The sequence below is a fragment of the Electrophorus electricus genome, chromosome 1, assembly GCF_013358815.1.
Source record: "Electrophorus electricus isolate fEleEle1 chromosome 1, fEleEle1.pri, whole genome shotgun sequence".
In the NCBI taxonomy this organism is placed as follows: Eukaryota; Metazoa; Chordata; class Actinopteri; order Gymnotiformes; family Gymnotidae; genus Electrophorus; species Electrophorus electricus.
In genome coordinates, this window is record NC_049535.1 from 14,641,481 (window position 1) to 14,663,026 (window position 21,546).

At 45.5% G+C, this 21,546-nt stretch overlaps 3 protein-coding genes across 3 annotated transcripts in view; 2 read left to right on the top strand and 1 right to left on the bottom strand.

The window, feature by feature from the left end:
- The window catches only part of zgc:92360 (uncharacterized protein LOC436988 homolog), an 11,116-nt gene extending 3,237 nt beyond the window's left edge, over window positions 1–7,879 (top strand). Inside the window, exons 4-11 of the mRNA XM_027014780.2 lie at window positions 1,222–1,304; window positions 1,503–1,615; window positions 2,371–2,517; window positions 2,762–2,845; window positions 3,118–3,180; window positions 5,060–5,131; window positions 5,671–5,902; window positions 7,061–7,879. Of these exons, the coding sequence (XP_026870581.1) occupies window positions 1,222–1,304; window positions 1,503–1,615; window positions 2,371–2,517; window positions 2,762–2,845; window positions 3,118–3,180; window positions 5,060–5,131; window positions 5,671–5,902; window positions 7,061–7,089 (823 nt within the window). The 3' untranslated portion in view covers window positions 7,090–7,879. The remainder of the gene's footprint in view (window positions 1–1,221; window positions 1,305–1,502; window positions 1,616–2,370; window positions 2,518–2,761; window positions 2,846–3,117; window positions 3,181–5,059; window positions 5,132–5,670; window positions 5,903–7,060) is intronic.
- A 766-nt stretch (window positions 7,880–8,645) lies between these two features.
- On the top strand, window positions 8,646–9,707 carry LOC113580338 (urotensin-2 receptor). The gene has a single exon (XM_035531681.1). The coding sequence runs from the start codon at window positions 8,646–8,648 to the stop codon at window positions 9,705–9,707; it is 1,062 nt and encodes a 353-aa protein (XP_035387574.1).
- A 2,324-nt stretch (window positions 9,708–12,031) lies between these two features.
- Window positions 12,032–20,396, bottom strand: lgals2b (lectin, galactoside-binding, soluble, 2b). The gene is made up of 8 exons (XM_027014273.2): window positions 20,247–20,396; window positions 19,007–19,086; window positions 17,536–17,704; window positions 16,591–16,733; window positions 15,643–15,787; window positions 14,359–14,438; window positions 12,724–12,892; window positions 12,032–12,178 (listed from the first exon to the last, which is right to left on the bottom strand). The coding sequence occupies exons 1-8, from the start codon at window positions 20,247–20,249 to the stop codon at window positions 12,032–12,034; spliced, it is 936 nt and encodes a 311-aa protein (XP_026870074.2). The 5' UTR covers window positions 20,250–20,396.
- Between the last annotated feature and the right edge of the window lie 1,150 nt (window positions 20,397–21,546).

Sequence of the window (21,546 nt, forward strand, 5' to 3'; positions counted from 1 at the left end):
ACAGAGTTACCACATTCTACAAAGACATCCTCTAGGAAATCTGGAATGTCTCTAATCTGGACATCAGATCTTGAACTAGAGAGATTATCACTCTTTCTGGTTACTTAGACAAGATGTTGCAAATTCCAGTACCACCTTCACCAGTCAGACCCAGACTCCCTTCACCACAAAGCCTTTATCACCAGTAAACAAAACCCAAACAACCAACTCCACCACTAGCCAAGAACAACCTAGAAAATAGACCATCTGTTATGAATTATGAATCAAAATACAGAATGAATTACTATTAGATGGACATTGAATGAGCAAGGCACATGGAAGACTGGGTGGTTAGAGAGGGGGTGTGGTCAGAAAGGTGGTGGATCTGCACCCACTACCTGTCAGGAAAGACAAACTAAATGTGCAAAATACAAAACCATCAGAAAAACCACAGTTTGTAATCTAATGTGCTTTTCTTAGTTACCGTTATTATTTATTTCATTGTATTCCCTTTTGGTTCATGCTGATGTTCTTCTGATTTTTGTTGTTGTTATTTCGTTTTTATTTATTTGTTTTTAAAACTCTCTATAAAAATCTATTTACAAATACTGTATTGCTTTGTCAGTGTAGGTATTTTATAATATCATGCCAATAAAGAGAGAGAGAGAGAGAGAGAGAGAGAGAGAGAGAGAGAGAGAGAGACACACACATACACAGGGAGATAGAGAGCTGTAGAGAGAGACACAGAGAGTGTTGAAGCAGCCTGAGTGGAACTGAGGAACTAGGAGCTGATGAAGCTTTGACCTTCTGACCTTCTGACTCTACTGTCTGCATGATGCTCTGGGGCTTCATTATAGCTCACATGGTTGTGTGTGCATACACTTAGCATACACAGTGTGTATACTAAGGCATGCTTGCACCGACCTGTGGGTGTTAATCACACCGCCAATAGCACCAAACCACACAGGAAGGGCTCACGAAAAAATGTCTTCCCTTTTCAAAAAGAAAATGTACTTGTTAATGTACTAACCCAAAGCAGTCAGACCTACAGACCTGTACACTTATACACCCAACCGGTCTGTCTCAGCACGACACACGACTGAGGGATTTGTGCAAGCTTTAATCATAATTATATTTTGTGCACTTTGAACCTTTATCTAGTGGTTATTGGCACAGTGGGAAAAGCGTCACAGCAAGTGTCTGTGTGTGTGTGTGTGTGTGTGTGTGTGTGTGTGGTTACAGGGTCCTGAAGGAGCAATGGATCAAAGCTAAATATGAGCGAATGGAATTTACACAAGACAGGAAGTCGCTGGTATACGACGAGGGTAAGTGGGTTTGAAAATCGGTCTAGGACCAGTTCCTGCAGTCAAATATCACTTTCTGTCATTGTAAAATAGAACTTGATTGATCTCAAAACAGCTCTTAGGCATGACATGAGTGGAAGCATCGATTAAACTGTGATTTAGTGTGTGTTTTTATCAGGATTTGCATTTTTCCTGATAATCATGGTTCACCAATCACAGGGTCCAGAGATGGAATGCTAATGAAGAGGGGGCGGGACAACGGGCAGTTCTTAAGTAGACGATTTGTCCTGTCAGAGAGGGAAGGAACGCTCAAGTATTTCACCAAGTCCGATGTGAGTTTTACACACACCAAAAAATATTCTTCTGAAACAGCGCGCTTATTCATGGTAAACACAACATCTAACGACACATATGTCAAGACTTCTGAGTCCATAACAGTTACAATATCTTAAAAAACACAGCCCTATCCAAACGTTCTAGACCTTTTCCTTGTCTGGGTATTCTGCAGCTCGCTCCTGAATCAGGGATTATAGGCATACTTGGAACCTCAGTGTTGGTATAGGTGCTTATTAGCTGAAACACTATGAAAGACAAGTCACTTATGAGCTGGGTGGGGTAGCGGTCATAAGAGGCTTTAGGCCTCAGAGCGGGCGTGTCGGGCCGTGGGAGGCGACCACCAATCAGACCCAGCTGTCTGCACGCACGACCTCTCCTGGCCTGGGTCTGCACTGCTGTGCTTGACTGCCGGTGGTGTGGATTATGTCTATTTATATTACCAGCAGGTTAAATTCAAAGCATACAAAGATGAAAATCTATAAGACATTCCAGGTCTTACGGCTTTATGGAAAAGATAACTGGGTGTTATCTGAGTAAAAAGTAAAAGCAGATATTGCATGCCATATCTCTTTGATGGCTGAGTCTCTTTGTGTGTGTGTGTGTGTGTGTGTGTGTGTGTGTGTGTGTGTGTATGTGTGTGTGTGTGTGTGTGTGTGTGTGTGTGTGTGTGTGTGTGTGTATGTGTGTGTATGTGTGTGTATGTGTGTGTGTGTGTGTGTGTGTGTGTGTGCACCTCTCACTGTTCTCCCAGGCCAAGGAGCCAAAAGCGGTGATCAAGGTGGACACCATCAACGCCTCCTTCCAGCCAGAGAAGATCGGCAACCCCAACGGCCTCCAGATCACCTACCTGAAAGACTACAGCACACGCAACATCTTCCTCTACCACGAGAGCAGCAAGGTGCGTCACCACACACACACACGCTGACGACTCAGCACATGCTTCGATCTTTGTGTGTGAATAGAACAGGACACACAGGTCCAGGGTTAAATGTCACTGAGCTGGTTGCCAGTGTGGATTGCTCATACCAGTCATGCACGGTTTACTTACCTGTTAATGACATACAGGTGGGAGTGTAATACACAATCTTTACATCTCTCTCTCTCTCTCTCTCGCTCGCTTTCTCTCTCTCTCTCCTTATTAGGAAATAGTGGACTGGTTTAACTCTATCCGAGCAGTCCAGTTGCATTATCTAAAAGTAGCATTTCCTGGAGCTTCTGAGTTTGAGGTATGTTAATACAGGATGCAGCATGCAAACACAGAAGCACGCACGCACGCACCAAAGTCATTTTATTTTAAAGAGTACTGCTCTTCTTGTTTTCAGTTCCTGTATTTCTCTTTATATCATCATTGATATCATCTTTGCATCCCCAATTCTGGTATTGTTTTAAATAGCACAGCTGTATTTAGATCAGATCACTTGGCCTGGAACACCTACTCACTACAGATCTGCGTGGCCTTGGTGTTAGCTGATGCACTTATGCTTTTTTCCCTTTTCAGCTGACGCCCAAGCTGACGCGAAACTTCCTGAAAGAGGGATACATGGAGAAGACAGGACCGAGGGTAAGAGGCCCACTGTACCTGTTAGTCATCGGTGACTCATCGGTGACTCATCATAAGCAAGCCCTAGGCCTTTGTCAGGGACACTGAGGTGCTGACCTTCCTCTCTCCTCACACATGACTATGTAATCAGGTTAATTCTGTAAGACTGACATCTCAAGAGCAAACACTAATCTAGCCATCATGGAATTCATGGGATCTGGCAGACAGCTGTTGTTGTGTGTCTCCCAGCCCGGGCTTAGGTAAGGTGTTTCATACCACACTTCACATATGGAAGTTTCTAGATGTCTATAGTGCACACGAGGAGACTGGAACAGAGAGAGTTACAGGCCTCAAACCCAGCCGTCTCCGTTAGGGTGTAGTGTGTTCTAGAGTGTTTTTTTAAGATGTCCCTCTCAGTCATTAACGGTTTTATTTTGCGCCCCGCTCAGACATGAGTGACTCATCCCAGCTGGTAATTACCAGGTTCAGCGGGTGTGTTGGAGTGGAAATCACCATCCTGCTGGACTTTGGCCCTCCAGGACTGGAGACGGGGCAGGGGCACCCGAGTATTAGACTCACGCTTTCATTAGGAGCTGACGAAGGTTGGGGCAGATAGGGCAGCTTTGTGTCAGACACCTCTGGCTGATCTGGGAACAGTGCAGCTCGGCTTTGTGCTTTCTCACGTGCAGCCTCATTTAACACAAAACTGTTCTGGGTTCGGGTTTGAAATCCATCTGACGATTGTCTTCGCGCACATCCAGTTGCAACTTTGTCGGCAAATCATTTACTGCAAAAAACTAATTTCTGCCATGACTGGGATAGGAACCCAAAGTAATCGCAGAGGAACTTTTCTACAGGATGTAATCGGAGGTCATTTTTACATGCTTTGCCGAAGCCAGATCACAGTGCAGCCAAAGGCCGTTATCAGCATGTGCAACTCAGCTGGACACAGGGATGCTGTGCAGGTGTGCACCAGGCAACAGAAAAAAACATAACAGACTGATCGTGAATCTTATAAACAAACAGCGGGATTTGAATCGCGTCCTAATGACTTCCATTTTGGTAAATACGCCGTCGTCTTCCTGTTTGAACAGTTGCTATACTAATGCGTGTAGAGACCCCCCCCAACAGCGTCAGTAACCAGTAGCCATCTGGTCGTGCAGTTCTACACTATTAATATGAGATTTCAGCACAGTGGAAGTGTGGGGGGGTACCACAGACCTGCTCAGCCTGACTGCCTCACCTGAGTCCCCATGAAGTCTCACGCCCACAGCAAACAAAGGGCCCAGTACAAACCATTTCGATGAAATCCGTGTGTCGACGAGCCGGCAGCCCTAACCGGATCCTGAAGTTGCTGCCAGGAATTCCTGAAGCCTCGCTGCGTTTCTTACAAGGGAGCAGCAGTGACCGGAAACCCCCGCCACCCGCATTACCCTGGAAACCCACACACACCTGCTCATTACGCTGTAGTCTTTGGGTGGTGCCCTACTGCCTGCCAGCAGACGTCTAGACGGCTCCACAGCGGCTGTGCGCACAATGATGCCCGACACAGCCGTGCCGGACCTTCGGCTAGACTTTGTGCAAGGGAAGTTTGTCACTACTGGCTGTGTTGTATGTCACTGCAGGTGTAATAAAGCTCCTCCGTGTTCTGCCCTTCACTGTTCTCTCTCTCTCTCTCTCTCTCTCTCTCTCTCTCTCTCTCTCTCTCTCTCCTTTTCTTTTTGCTCTTTGATTTGTGCAGCTGAATGAGAGCCTGTAGTGTGACAGGTGAACCTGTGCTATGGCTTAGCTCAGATCTGCAGTACGAGTGTACTCGCAATAATTCTAGTTTTATTTTCTCTTTCTCTCTGTCTCTCTCTCTCTCTCTCTCTCTCTCTCTCTCTCTCTCTCTCCTTTGCAGCAGACAGAGGGTTTTAAGAAGCGCTGGTTCACCTTGGATCACAGGAGGCTCATGTACTTCAAAGATCCTCTGGTAAGACTAGTTTATTACTCTCATCAGGTCTTAGAAAACACACACACATAGACACACACACACTCACACTCACACTCACACAATATTCCCAATATCGAATTACTGGCTGCCAAGTTTCTGTGTGAAATTATCCTGGCCAGAAGGAAGTATCTGTAAGATACTTTTAGCAACCGGTCTGAGCACAGCTCCAATTTCAAGACGCAGGTGCGCTTTTAGACTAAAAATACTGATTTCAGGTCAGCCCTCATGGGCGGCTGCTACGTCCTTTTGAAGCAGAGCCAATCACAGTGTGAATTCCCCTGGAGCTGGTTCTTCCTGAAGCCGGTCCTTGTTCTGTGCTCTAAACCATTATGTCTGTGCCTCCAAAAGTCGTTTACCCATTGGGCAATCTCATCTTATCAATACCACTCAAAATGCACTTAGTGTAAACCCACACGTTCCACACGTAAACCCACATGTCCTCACTTCCTTTTACAGCTCAAAAGCTCAAAAGTGGTATGTCGCACAAACCCCTTGTGGCGTGTTTTTATGGATGGCAGGACGCGTTCGCCAAGGGTGAGGTGTTCCTGGGCCATCGGGACCTGGGCTACAGCGCCCACGCCGGCCTGCCGAGCGGCACCCACAGCAACGGCGCCTGGCGGCATGGTATCACCATAGTGACGCCAGAGCGCAGCTTCCTGTTCACCTGCGAGTCGGAGGCAGAGCAACAGGATTGGCTGAAGCACTTCAACGATGTCACCAGTGCGCAGATGTCGCCACAGGAGTACAGCGGTGAGGAGGCCAACGGTGTTGCATGTGTCAGATTACATCATCACATCACGGATTCACGGAGAGCACGTGATTAGTGTGGTTAAAGCATGTTACGTACACACATGATGTGGTTTGGTACGTTCCGCACACACGTGATGTGGTTTGGTACGTTCCGCACACACGTGGTGTGGTTTGGTACGATCCGCACACACGTGATGTGGTTTGGTACGTTCCGCACACACGTGATGTGGTTTGGTACGTTCCGTACACAGGTGATGTGGTTTGGTACATTCCGCACACACGTGATGTGGTTTGGTACGTTCCGCACACACGTGATGTGGTTTGGTACGTTCCGTACACAGGTGATGTGGTTTGGTACGTTCCGCACACACACGTGATGTGGTTTGGTACGTTCCGTACACACACATGATGTGGTTTGGTACGTTCCGTACACACGTGATGTGGTTTGGTACGTTCCGCACACACGTGATGTGGTTTGGTACGTTCCGCACACACGTGATGTGGTTTGGTACGTTCCGCACACACGTGGTGTGGTTTGGTACGATCCGCACACACGTGATGTGGTTTGGTACGTTCCGCACACACGTGATGTGGTTTGGTACGTTCCGTACACAGGTGATGTGGTTTGGTACGTTCCGCACACACCTGATGTGGTTTGGTACGTTCCGCACACACGTGATGTGGTTTGGTACGTTCCGCACACACGTGATGTGGTTTGGTACGTTCCGTACACAGGTGATGTGGTTTGGTACGTTCCGCACACACACGTGATGTGGTTTGGTACGTTCCGCACACACGTGATGTGGTTTGGTACGTTCCGCACACACGTGATGTGGTTTGATACGTTCCGTACACACACGTGATGTGGTTTGGTACGTTCCGCACACACGTGATGTGGTTTGGTATGTTCCGTACACACGTGATGTGGTTTGGTACATTCCGCACACACCTGATGTGGTTTGGTACGTTCCGTACACACGTGATGTGGTTTGGTACGTTCCGCACACACGTGATGTGGTTCGGTACGTTCCGTACACACGTGATGTGGTTCGGTACGTTCCGTAGCGTCTCATTCGCGGTTTTCCGTTTAAGATGTCAGTTTGCAAGTTTGTAAACAAGCTCACGTTCACTGATGTGTTTTTATGACCTCTGTTTCAGTGGAGGCCCTCTTCAAGCATAAACACTGACGGAGTCGGATACGTGTCGTGACCCCAGCCTGACCTTTCAATTCTCACATCTGCAGCTGCAGCTTTAATGAGTCTAATGAGACATAACACTACGTGTTAATTTTAATGTATCTTTTTCAAGTTCAATAAGTACTTTTAAGATCTCGAGTGTAACATGTATTTGTGTTTTCTGTAACTACTAAGATCATTTGAGTAATGGCCGTTGTAAAGCTGATCTGGTTTGTGTACTGTTACAAGTTTAGAACGTTCATTGCGGTGGTAGGAGCCGTAATAGGAGCTATGTTTATGTAACCTTCCACGCTATTGATCTGTCAGATCTTTAAGGCCGCAGGCTCGTGGAGGCCCTGGGTTATGCTTGTCTTCTCAGTCCTCAGATCTACCAGACAGAGTTATTTAAGAAAGTAACAGGACACAACATGGCTGGTTTCTGGTGACTGAATGGTCACGCTCCAGGATGTACAGAAAGGAAGAGAAAAGCGTAACACGAGCCACAAAGTCGCGCAGGTTCCGATCTGTACCTTTTATTCTCACCATGTGTCGATGTGCCCCCTAGTAGTGAAATTTTGTTTTTCTCCTGTAATATTAAGCCTGTAAGTAAGCACCGTATGTTCTTCAGATGTCACGCCAGCCCAAGTGTTTGGATAAAACAATGTTATTCTGTAGAAGTGCAGTGAAACGGTTTCTTGTAAGGACAGGCTGCGTGCAGTGGACAATATGATGAATCACTGTATTTTTTAATGACAAAATTCTAAACAATAAAATATTTTTGAATAAATGATTTGATCAGTAACTGTAGTCTTGGTCATGTGTGATGATAATTCATCTTTGTAAGTATGTGGGTGTAGGTCTACACACATTGAATGATTGTAGAAAAGTGTGAAGGAAAGTGTATGTGTGTGTGCGTGCGTGCATTTGTGCGTGCGTGTGTGTGTGTGTGTGTGCTCTATAAACTAGCACCCTGGTGTCCAGCTTGGACAGTCCAAAGTGCACCTCTCATAAATGTAACACGTCATGTACGGTTGCACCTATGTGTGAGTGAGGGATGGTTAAAAGAGAGAGAGAGAGAGAGAGATGCAGAGGGAAGACGGTGCCTTTGGGAAGAAGGGCACATACACTGGTGAACTCAAAGGTAGGAGCCCTCACAGTCCACAGGATCGACAAACTCAAACCTGAACAGAACCATCACAAGGCGTCTGCTTAACAGAGAAAGGTCATCCTGAAAAGTGTGTGTGTGATTCCAGGATCCCCCTCACACTCCCAGATCTGCTGCATGTGGATGCATCATCTGGACCTCACCTGCATCTCAGTGTTTCACCAGCGTCTCACCGGCGTCTCCTCGGCACGGAGCTGCATCATGGCTTTGTTAACGACGTGCGTATTGACTTGTCATCTGTATTCAAAGTTCTGTCAGGTTTGAGTGAAAAACGGGAGTCAGACGACCTCTGTGCATCCATTGGGTTTTAGGACCATGGCTCTCTCTCTTGCCTGGTAGGATTCTTGGGCTGCTTTGACTGGCCTTTTGAGTTGATCTGCGCTCGGTTGATCTCGCCTGTGCGATGAGCCTCGGTTCCAACGGCAGCGTCCCCACCACGGCAGGCCCAAGCTCGGGCGGGGGAGGTGCTCCATGGGTGACGCCGCTCCTGGGCTCCACCCTGGTGGCCATGTGCGTGCTGGGCGCGGCGGGCAACCTGTACACGCTGGCAGTGACGCGCTCGGCGGCCCTGCGGCGCGCGGGGTCCATGCGCGTCTTCATCATCAACCTGGCAGCGGCCGACCTGCTATACCTGGCTACCATCCCGTTCGTGGTGTGCACCTACTTCGCCCGTGACTGGTTCTTCGGCGAGACGGGCTGCCGCCTGCTGCTCAGCCTGGACCTGCTCACCATGCATGCCAGCGTCTTCGTCCTGGTGGCCATGAGCCTGGAGCGCTACCGGGCCGTGGCGACGCCCTTCGGTGCCCGCCGCCCACCCGGCCGTCGCCACTGGCTGGCGGCGCTGGGCGTGTGGGCGGCGGCCACGGCGCTCACTCTTCCCATGATGGTGATGATCCAGCTGCGCGAGGGTCGTCCGGGTGCCGGTGGCCTCGTCAAGCGCATCTGCTACCCCACGTGGAAGCCCGAGGCCTTCAGGGCCTACCTGACGCTCCTCTTCTTCACCAGCATGCTGGTGCCGGGTCTGGTAATGGGGGGGCTATACACCGGCCTGGCACATCACTACTGGGTGGCCCAGGCAAACCTGGTGCGCGGAGGCTCAGGGCGTGGAGGCACGGCGCTCTCCCGGCTGCGGCGGCAGCTCAAGTACAGAGTAGTGGGCATGGTCTTCAGCATTGTGGTGGCCCACTGGGTCTGCTTCCTGCCCTTCTGGGCCTGGCAGCTGGCCAAGCTTTTCTCGCCCGAGGCCCTGCGCTCGCTCTCGCATGCCGCTCACACCTACCTAAACTTCTTCGTCACCTGCCTGACGTATGGGAACAGCTGCGTGAACCCGCTCCTCTACACGCTGCTCACCCGGAACTACAGGGACTACCTGGCCCAGAGGGGGCAGAACTCTGGCTCTAGCCGCGCGGAACAGGCCTCAGCGCCCCCGGCCAACCACGCCGCCCAGGACTCGGAGACGACGTAGGCGGGGCTAGCAGTTTGAAGAACCCACTGTCAGGGATGACTTGAACTACCTTGGGGTCAGGTTCGGTGGGTATGCCCTTGATAATGTCTCTGGAATCCCACTGTAAATGGTGCTTCAACAGACTACAGTCTAGAATGTGATGGACACCTGAAATACTAGAACCTCACAAACTGCTGACAGAATTTTTTGATGTACAGTGATTCGAATAGTAGCTGGAACCCGACTCCCTCAGAATTTGTGATCAGGTTGCCATGGATCCAGCTGCATTTCCATGGAGATGGTCTGTAGCGCCATGTTCCCCTTACAACTTGTTTATTATTGTTCATTTTCTCTAGTAGTTTTCCTCCTTTATGCGTGTTGTTTGTTGCTGTTGGCACATCGGCGCACAGACACACCCACTGTTCGTACGTATGCCTAGTGCTGGGATGTTTCTAAAGCTGAAAAAATAAAGACTATCAAATTATTATATCTTATTATTAACCCTTAGAACAATTAACTGTTTTTTTAATGTTTTTTCTCCCAGAGAAGCATGAAGGTGAGAATGGGTACACACTGAAATGTAGGCCTGTGCATGCATATCAAAGACCGAGCACACACTGGAGTGAGGATATTGTGTGTGTGTGTGTGTGTGTGTGTGTGTGTGTGTGTGTGTGTGTGTGTGTGTGTATGAGTGTGTGTGTGTGTGTGTGTGTGTGTGTGTGTGTGTGTATGAGTGTGTGTGTGTGTGTGTGTGTATGAGTGTGTGTGTGTGTGTGTGTGTGTGTGTGTGTGTGTGAGTGTGTGTGTGTGTGTGTGTATGTATGTGTGTGTGTGTGTGTGTGTGTGTGTGTGTGTGTGTGTGTGTGTGTGTGTGTGTGTGTGTGTCTAAGCGTGCACCACTCCTGTCTATTTGTGCCGGCACTGCTCTCTGCATCTCTGGAATGTTCCTCCGGGCTGTAAAATTCCTCACTCCTGGTCACGGCGCTTTTGGTGTAGCAGTGCAAATTAGCCTTGTTACCATAGCACCTCCTGACTCCTCCATAGTGCCTCCTGACTCCTACATAGTGCCTGCTGACTCCTCCAGAGCACCGTGAGCCCATGACTGAGTCAAATCCAGACTGTCCAGTGTCACTCATGGCACAAAACTCATTGAACTCAAAACACCAAACACAACGTGAGGCTGAACAGCTAAACCAGGTGTTTATAGTTGCTGTATAAGGTCTCATATGGTCATATTTTCAGCTTTATTGTCATATTATTTCTTTATGTAATGATTTATTATCAAATGGTACCTTATCAGGAAGAGAGCTGAGAGTGGTCTGCACATTTTGAACCTTTAAAGTGAACTTAAAAACAAATGCGAAAACAGAGGGAATGCTGTTTCCAGAGGCAGCATTCTGTTTCCACCTGAGAACCCTGAGTCATGGACGCCATGCCGGAAACCACCGAGTCAGTGCTACTGTTCCTCATTGTGTGTGGAGCCATCAGCGACTTAGCGTTGGTAACAGCCCAGCTCAGCTCCCTGCCGAGGTACCGGAACAGTCAGACTTGGCTGTCTCACACACACAAGATGGCCTCTGTTGTTGTGGAGCTCGGGCTGTGATGTGATGTATTTCCTTTTTGAAAACCTTGACGTGCTTGCCGAGACAGAGGAGTTTACCTGCTCTGATCTGATTTGGCCTCCTCTGAGAGGTTGCGCCGCCCAGTGGTCAGCAGCGGAACCTGGTGACAGTAACAGGTGTTCTTACCGGCCGTAGTCACATGACTCGTTTTCTTTTCATTTCTGTCCTCTTTTGTTTTTCACTCTTTTTGTGTAGGCTGGTGTGAAATCCAATGATTGGGTGTGCAGACTGCAGATGTCTCTCTCTCTCTCTCTCTCTCTCTCTCTCTCTCTGTCAATGTTATAAGGTCAGCTGTCACCAGTACGATGGAGTGCTTGATGCACTGAGAATTATTATTTACCCAGACTTGGCAAACACTGAGGTTAACATTGATGCTCCGCTCCAACACACACTGACTCTTCGCGCTGATGTCGTGTGTGTGTGTGTGTGTGTGTGTGTGTGTGCGTGCTTGTATCTGTGTAGCTTTTAGTAACAGGAAAGCATGTTTCACTGTAAAGCATCGAGGAATATAAAATTGCATATGAAATCAAGGTTTGTTGAATTAAAAGGCCCATTTTTTGTCTAATGGTTTTATTAGCACATCTTCAGTGGTTTAAGTACATTTAAGAACACATTTTGTAAGTTTCAGAATGGCATACAACTGATGAGTCTGAACTTACATGAGCATTACACGTACATTTAAGGTGGACTGGGCCAGGTTTGGACGGCCATTATTGGACCACCTTATTTCATCTTGATTCCCTCAACCTTGACATCACCACGCACGTCAAAGTGATTGAAAGCATCGTCGCCATGACGGTTAGGAAAGCTCATCATTGTTCCGTTGGGCAGTTTGATATAAAACTGCTCATTGTTGAAATTGATGGTCACCTGTCAGAGAGAGAGAGAGAGAGAGAGAGAGAGAGAGAGAGAGAGAGAGAGAGAGAGAGCAGACAAGGAGGTGAGTTTAACCATCAAGACTCTCCAAACTCAAGTACAGCTTTGCGTCAGTGACACACAACTACCGCTAGAGGGACACACTGAGCATTGTGGGTTGAAGTATAAGTTTTAGACACAAAGACTACACCCCTTGGCTTTATTGTTTTTTTTAGTAGAAAAAAGGAACCTGTGTAATTTAAGGCATGGGCCATCAGGGCTACACTAACTTACATTAAGCGAGGCGCCATAAGATGCTATTTATGAGGTGCCTTAAACAACTCTGCAAAGAGTAGTACACTGATATGTGTAGGATGACGTCATAAGAACGAACCTTTATGTTTATAGGCCACTGTAGCATTACGCAATGTGTACACTGCTCTAAACTACGTAAAATGATGACAGTTTCCCATATCTAAACTATACTGCACATACAATGTGATTAAAGTGCACGTTCCTGATGTAACGAACACATTCTGCGGGTGAGCTGTAGTGGGAACCTTGAACGCCTCGTCGTGCTGGAATGGGAAACCGTGTTCCCTCACTTCTTCTCCCCAGCCGCCCTGGTTGGAGTTGCACACGATGATGTTCGTGTCCCCATTGTAGCAGAAGCGGGGGTTGAAGTGCAGTGCGATGTTGTCCGCGTCATGACCAATATTGATGGAAAATCTACAAAGAGACAGGATTATTATTATTATTATTATTATTATTAATAATGCTGCTGTAGAAGTATATGGGCCATTTCAACTGTAATTTAAACTGGTTTAATTTGAATTTATCCTGGACAGAACAAGGTCAGGGGGAGACGGCAGTGGTGCACGGGTGTGAGTCAGGGGGAGACGGCAGTGGTGCACGGGCGTGAGTCAGGGGGAGACGGCAGTGGTGCACGGGCGTGAGTCAGGGGGAGACGGCAGTGGTGCACGGGGGTGAGTCAGGGGGAGACGGCAGTGGTGCACGGGGGTGAGTCAGGGGGAGACGGCAGTGGTGCACGGGCGTGAGTCAGGGGGAGACGGCAGTGGTGCACGGGCGTGAGTCAGGGGGAGACGGCAGTGGTGCACGGGGGTGAGTCAGGGGGAGACGGCAGTGGTGCACGGGCGTGAGTCAGGGGGAGACGGCAGTGGTGCACGGGTGTGAGTCAGGGTGATTGGTTGTGGGCAGAAACTGTACTGCAGGATTCAGGGCTCCAGGAAGATGGCATGCAGGTCAGTTAAACACACAAGCCACCCCACCACAGAGGTGTACCTGACCTACTGACACAGAGGCTTGGTGTTGGTGTGTGTACCTACACATCACAGTGTCAGAGAGCATACATTTGGTGTTTGTGTGTGTACCTACACATCACAGTGTCAGAGAGCATACGTTTGGTGTTGGTGTGTGTACCTACACATCACAGTGTCAGAGAGTGTGAGTTTGGTGTCGGTGTGTGTAAGTACAGATCACAGTGTCAGAGAGTGTGAGTTTGGTGTCGGTGTGTGTAAGTACACATCACAGTGTCAGAGAGCATACGTTTGGTGTTGGTGTGTGTACCTACACATCACAGTGTCAGAGAGTGTGAGTTTGGTGTCGGTGTGTGTAAGTACAGATCACAGTGTCAGAGGGTGTGAGTTTGGTGTCGGTGTGTAGTACCTACACATCACAGTGTCAGAGAGTGTGAGTTTGGTGTCGGTGTGTGTAAGTACAGATCACAGTGTCAGAGAGTGTGAGTTTGGTGTCGGTGTGTGTAAGTACAGATCACAGTGTCAGAGAGTGTGAGTTTGGTGTCGGTGTGTGTAAGTACAGATCACAGTGTCAGAGAGTGTGAGTTTGGTGTCGGTGTGTGTAAGTACAGATCACAGTGTCAGAGAGTGTGAGTTTGGTGTCGGTGTGTAGTACCTACACATCACAGTGTCAGAGAGTGTGAGTTTGGTGTCGGTGTGTGTAAGTACAGATCACAGTGTCAGAGAGTGTGAGTTTGGTGTCGGTGTGTAGTACCTACACATCACAGTGTCAGAGAGTGTGAGTTTGGTGTCGGTGTGTGTAAGTACAGATCACAGTGTCAGAGAGTGTGAGTTTGGTGTCGGTGTGTAGTACCTACACATCACAGTGTCAGAGAGTGTGAGTTTGGTGTCGGTGTGTAGTACGGTGTGGGAACGTACTTTTCACAGCCAGACTTGACTTTGCCAGAGATTGACAGCTCCTGGCCTGCCTTGAACGTCATGTCTTTAACAGTGAGTACCTGCAGTGCAACATTCAACAACACAGAATTTAATACTGATAACATTCATTAAAACCTTCATTAAAGTCACCAGTGATTCATTTGCCTTTAAACACCAATGGAAGCAAAATTAATTAGTTGAATTAATTAAATACTATTGATATGATGGCACAGATTGATGGAAATTAACCTGGACCAGCATATTTCAAAGCTAATTAAGGAAAGTGTGTGAATGTGTGTGTCATAATGGGAAATGGCAGAATTTTTTATTTGATTGGGTAAGTCTTTGTGTCCGTGGTGTGAACAGTGAGTTATCACTATCCTGCCAAGCCCACTGTTAATGAACAACATAGATTACATTATCAGTCCATGGTGCCATTAACCGCGAACAGAGATGACACGCTGGTCAAATATTGCGCTAATGCTAACATCGCTGAACTACCTGTGGGTGGAAATCCTGACACCACCCAACTCTTGTAACTCCAAGAGTTAAATTGCATTATATTCCACCTGCAGTTTTACTGCTGATCGTGATGTTCTGGTAAATCATTGGGCGACTGTAGGTTGGGTGTGATCGCTATGTGACGGACAGGTCAGTTTCCCAGGACTCTTTTCTCTATCCCAGGTCACACCCACCCAGAACAGGGGCTTAAGGCACCTCTGCCTCAGTTCACCGTGGAAACGGGGTCTCTAAGAGACGGCCTTCTCTGCCCTCATGTTTAAAGCACATAAACATATAAAAACCATGAATATGACTTTATTAGGACCTTTTGGTCTCGGTAGTAGACAAAAAGGTAATACTTGATGTTACTGTATTCCAGAGCCATAGAAATTTCAGTTAGTGTCACCATGTCTGTAAAAGGTATTACTATGGTAACATGATTATCATTTACTAGATGAACTTATATTTTTTCACATTTATTTCTAGTTTGTAATTGAGTACTTTTGTTTTGACAGCTTTTGATTCTAAAATCAGAACACACAACACACAAAAAGCAGTTTTGCTTTTCTGCGCAGTAGGAACTACACAAAGATAACACTTGCCACAGCATGACATAGTGTGCATAGTTTCCAGGCAGAATTAACCCTTTGATAGGCACAGCATGCTTGTTAAAACCATAACGCAAGTGCAACCTTTTCCTCCCTTACTATTGTACTGGTGTACAGCACCAGTGTCTAAGAAACCCTGAAGGACAAAAGGATAAAGGTGGTAAGAAATACTCACCATCTTGTCGGTGATGTGGTTGAGGGTTCCGGTAGAATGGGATGCACTTTGAACTTGTGATTTTCCTTTATAATGATGCAAAAAAACTAGGAGGTGTGTGCAACTAATCCCCCATCCAGTGAGAGCACACTGAGGCGGGGTATAAACCAATCATACCAAGCCATCGTTTGAGAGATGCACTGGACATTTATTATTTTGAGATTATAAGTTATTAATTATTTGCATTTCCCCCCCTTTCTTATTTTCCTCTTTTTAAAAAGCAATTGAAGGTAGGCGACTTTTCAGCTGTTTATCACAAAATTCTCAGTGTGTTGCAATTATCCGAGTCTTTGTGTAAAGGGAAGTAATCTTGTATTGGTGGGGATCACATTTTAATATGATTTTGTACTATTATTTCTTGTACTATTTGTTGCATATAATAAACATAAATAAATGTAACTTTTCTAGAGACTATGGAGTTAAACCAGTATTGGTGCATGTTGAAGATAAAAATCTGTCTCCATCTAGTGTTTAATATGAGTCATTGCAGGCTTTTATAGTTTTCGTGTTATTTGCGTATGTTCACATGAGTCCAGGCCAAAGAGAATGTTATCTGCCATATAATCAGCATATCAAGTTTCATAATTTCATTTTCTGATCTAACTGATTACTGATATTAACTGAGCACAATTGCATTACAGGATCAAGACAATTAAGATTCCCTATACACTAAGACATATATTAGTCTACATTAATTAATCTATTAAAGGTCACCCATTCAACAACAACAACAACAACAACAAACCCAAACAAAAAAGTCATGTGGTATCAAGTCCTTCTTTATTTGAACATCACTTCCAATAAAACACAGTCGCAGGTGTTGCGCAACACTACAGTGAGCGTTACTGACATGGTTAAGGTGCATTTGAGCACTGAGCTTTAACGGATATCTCTTCCTTATCACGTTACCGGAACTCGATGGTGTGGAGCTTGACGGCACCCTTCACGTGGAGGTGCTTGAATTTGTCATCTCCTGAACGGTTTGGAAAATCGATCATGTTACCGTTGGGGAGTTTGATAAGGAAGCGATCGTTGCTGAAGCTGAACTCCACCTGTCAGGAAGGAAAGCGTGAGAGAGACAGCGTGAGTTACGATGCCACACGCAGATGTTGTTACCGCCACAGGATCATTTAGAGTGATGAACCTGGACATCAGCAATGTCTCTAAACTTACAACATAACCACTAGAGGGCTCTCTGGTCAAGTGTCGCTCCATTGTCAGCTCAGTTACATGACGGACGAATGGTAGCACATAACTGCTTAGCTGGTATAGGTCAAAGATTGTACCTGGCATCAGTTTACTAAAATCTCCATGTTGTCTTTCAGAGATCTGCTAGGGCCTAAACTAGATACCCAAATCCAGACAACAGGCCTGAGTTCACAAAAACACCCTCTGTGGTCAACAGTCTGCTATAGAGCGTGTTATTTAGTGACAGTCGATAAAAGCCTTCTGTTGATACATGGTGGGTTCACTGAACCTCATATAGCAGACAGGATTAAACAAATCAGATCCTGATGACAGACATGACACATAAATCATTTATTAGTTAATCACGACACATCCAGACACTAATATCTGAAAAAGATGGAAAAAATACTTCACTGGCACACTCTGATAGTTACTGTTGCATATAGGGTAGTTCTCTGATTTCTGATCAGTTCTAAACATCAAAGTTAGTGTGGAGCAAATGAAATATGTAACACAGTACTGCTTATTTGTAGATGCACAGTTAGCAGAGGAGACACATAATGTTGTGGAATCTTAGGAAGAACTTTCTGTATGAAATCCATCAAGAAGGAGACAGAGAGGCATGATTGACATGAAGATCGACGTGAAGATCGACGTGAGGTTCACCTTGAAGTCGCCATCCTGGTTGAAGGGGAAGTCCCGTTCTTTCTGCTCAACCCCCCAGCTTCCCAGGTAAGAGTTGCACACAATGACCTTACGATCCTTATTGTACTTGAAGCGGGGGTTGAAGTGCAGGGCTATGGAGTCGGGCCCGTGGCCGATGTTGATGGAGAAACTGGGAACACACGGACGCGTGTACAGGCATCAGAGCTGTGCATGTGGCGTTTCGCACGGATTAGCGTGAACGTTAAAGGGTGCATGAGTGGAATAACCGCAGCCCGCGCCACACTGATCCTCCGGGCTTCTACAGGAGGCAGCAAAGATGGCCGATGGCAAATGCTGAGGCCTGATTGGTGGGGAAGTGGGAGATGTGGTTAAGCATCACCTCCGAGCTGGAGATCCTAATCCTACGTGTGTGTGGTTTTCAGTGGGTGAGAGAACAGAGTGAGAGAGAGCATTGCCTTTTGTCCTTTTGCTGCAGAGGGGGGCAGAAAAACTAAGAATTTGTCCAGCCTCAGTGAAAGTTTAACTTTGTTCTGGAACACAGGTGAAAGGCACAACCTGTTTTGGTGAAATGTATTAAACGTAGACTACTCCTCTGTCCTGCTTCTGTGGTTCTCCCTATCTCACACACCCAGGGTGTCCTACTGGAAATATTACATTATTATATATTATTAATATTACATTACATTACAAGATTTCTTTGACTTTTTATTTACTAATATGATTAATGTTGAACTCATAAGGCATTTAAATGTAACAGTGATGTGTATACTGTATTATACACTGAAAAAAACAAAAGTCACCACCTGGATTTCACTAAGCAAATAGGTAAGAGCCTCCTACTGGATAATTACTGCATGGGTGATTATGTTTCAGCTGGCAACACGTTATTTAACCCTAACTGATGCAGTGAGTAGCTTCTCATTTGTTAAACAACCATGTCGAAAGACACATCCTGTAGTCGTGGAAAAGATGTTAATCTGTTTCAGAAGGGTCAAATTATTGGCATGCATCAAGCAGAGGAAGGATCCAAGGTGATTGCTGAAACTACTAAAATCGGGTTAAGAATTGTCCAACGCATTATTAAAAAGCAGAAGGACAGGGGGGAAGCATCATCTTCGAGGAAGGAATGTGATGGGAAAAAAACCCGAATGATTGTGATCGGCGATTATTTAAACGTGTGGTGAAATCACATCGTAGAAAAACAGCAGTAGAACTCAGGGATATGTTTAATAGTGGAAGTAAGAGCATTTCCACATGCACAATGCGAAGGGAACTCAAGGGATTTGGACTAAACAGCTGTGTTGCCTTAAGAAAACCACTTGTCAGTGAGGCTAACTGGCAGAAATGGCTTCAATCTGTTAGGGAGCATAAAGATTGAATTCATTGGTTGCAATGGAAGAAGGTCATGTGGTCTGATGAGATCTGGGAAGCCAGTTTTAGTTTCTGTCCTGATATCATTGTGAATACTTACGAATTGCAGTCAGATTTGACTTTGCCGGCAATGGTCAGGTTTTGCCCAACACCAAAGCTCATATCATCGATAGTTAGTACCTGTGGAGTTCAAAAACACAGGATGTGAAAGGCTGAAGGGTTAGAACTCTGATTAGGCTTATAAAGTAAGTTTTCTTTGATGCTTTATTTATTTTTTTGTCATTTATTTACTAATATGAATAATACTACCAGCACAAAGGAAAACATGACAGAAACCAGACATGTCAACCTCTCTCATATTCAGCAGGAACTACAATTAATACATGTATGCATAAAATTGTAGGAACGTCTGTTTTTTGTTTGTTTTACTTTATTGTTCACTTTGCAAAATGGGAATTTCTGCTATGTTATTCAAAACTGAGACTTTAGTATGAAGTCCTTGACATGGCTAACTGCACTGTAAAGTTGCGGCGTGAAGGGAAGCTAGGAAACCTCTGTGCTGCTGAGCCCAGTGTTAATGATCAACTGAAACACTTTATATCAGTGGGTTTGGCGCCTCTAAGACTGACAGGGTAGACCACACCAATGCTGACTGTCACTGGAATAGCGTTTAACTGCTATGTGAGCACTGACACGCTGTTGTCACACAAGGACTTGAAGGCGTATCACAGGGCAGGGTGCGCCCAGCGATAAGAGTATTGTGGGAAATGGGAAAATGACCACCTGCTTATGTCAGGAACAATGGACCCATCTCCTAAAGACCTGAGCACCCCCAGTGTGAGAACATTAGCTACAGGAACTGATGGTCTTTCGCATGTATACACGGCGCTACGGTTTTAGTACATTTTAGAAGCATGATTTGAAATAACTGTTATCTACACTCTGTGTTCATTTTAATATCAGAAGCCTTCATATATTGTTTAAGGCATTTAAATGTAACAGTGATATGTATACTGTATTAGAACACAAAGTGTTGGTTTTACAGAAAGTCTAGAATTGGATTAAACTATTGTGCGAATGATGAATCAATATTGGGATTTTTTTAGGCTTTATTTAGATCTGGGAAACCAGGTTAGATCTGTTTAGATCTGGGAAGCTTGTCTTAGTTTTGATCTGGGAAGCCAGATTAGATCTGGGAAACCCGATCAAATCTGTTTGGGTCTGCTCTGTGTCAGCACAACATCATAAGAAATAACTACAGTCCAACATACAAAGAAAAGATTGTTGAAACGATTCCACTGTTTCTGAGACTTTGGAAAAAGAAAGGAAGGTTCACTCACCATCTTCTTCTTGATGTAGTGGCGATTCCAGCAGAAACATCTGTGATTGTCTAGCTTTGAATTAAATGGGAAATCCAGGGTGTGGGCAGCATGTCCTCTAGCCAACCAGAGCGAAGGATGAGTCAGTCAGTCAGAGCCTTTATGGACAACACACCTGCTCCGAACAACAAAAGGCTGAAAGCTTTCAGAACTCATTTATCTAATAAATGATACTTATGTCAGGATTCACAGCTAACAGAGTAACAGTTGTAACTTTGATCCTTGAAGCACACATAAAACCAAAAACATTTGACGTTTAGTCAATAAACAATAAACCACACGATACACGGGCAACTGATCAGCAGATCTGCTTTTGGTAATCTGCTCCGTATGTTTTTCGAGGACAGGTACTGTAACAGTGACAGGAAGGCAGCCAGGATTTTGAAGGACATAACGCGGTCTGGTGGGTATATGCTGGAATGCCAGCCCTCAGCTACGGATAAGACATTTGACTTCTCCATTTAATATATGAATGTTTCAGTTTACGTGCTGGTATCATTGGTTTATCACTGCTTTAAAAGAACAATCTTTAGTCATCAGAAATGAACTTTATACTCTAGGGCAAACTTACTGGAATCTGTCCAATACTCTGATAGTGTTTAAGGTGTTAAGGTAACCAATCAACAGAAACAGAAGCTCTACTGTGGTCATCGCCTACCATCTGGGCTACTGTCCTCTCCTGTACCGAGTGACTAACTGATCTGTATAGGGGCTGTATAAAGATTGTTGAAGCTGGTTTATAGTATGCGCTGTATTTAATGTGTAGTGACACTGATGTTTTTTGTATTCACACTATTGTACTGTTGTATTTACTGTATTAACACTATTGTACTGTTGTCTGTATTTATTATATTTACATTGTTGCACTGTTGTCTGTGTTTATTATATTTACACTGTTGCACTGTTGTCTGTGTTTATTATATTTACACTGTTGTACTGTTGTCTGTATTTATTATATTTACAATGTTGTACTGTTGTCTGTGTTTATTATATTTACACTGTTGTACTGTTGTCTGTATTTATTATATTTACAATGTTGTACTGTTGTCTGTGTTTATTATATTTACACTGTTGTACTGTTGTCTGTATTTATTATATTTACAATGTTGTACTGTTGTCTGTGTTTATTATATTTACACTGTTGTATTGTTGTCCGTATTTATTGTATTTACACTGTTGCACTGTTGTTTGTTACTATTCTCTTCCAAGGTGGCACTGTTTTGTTCTTCTCTCAACACAGTTGAAATTTCAATTTGCTTCG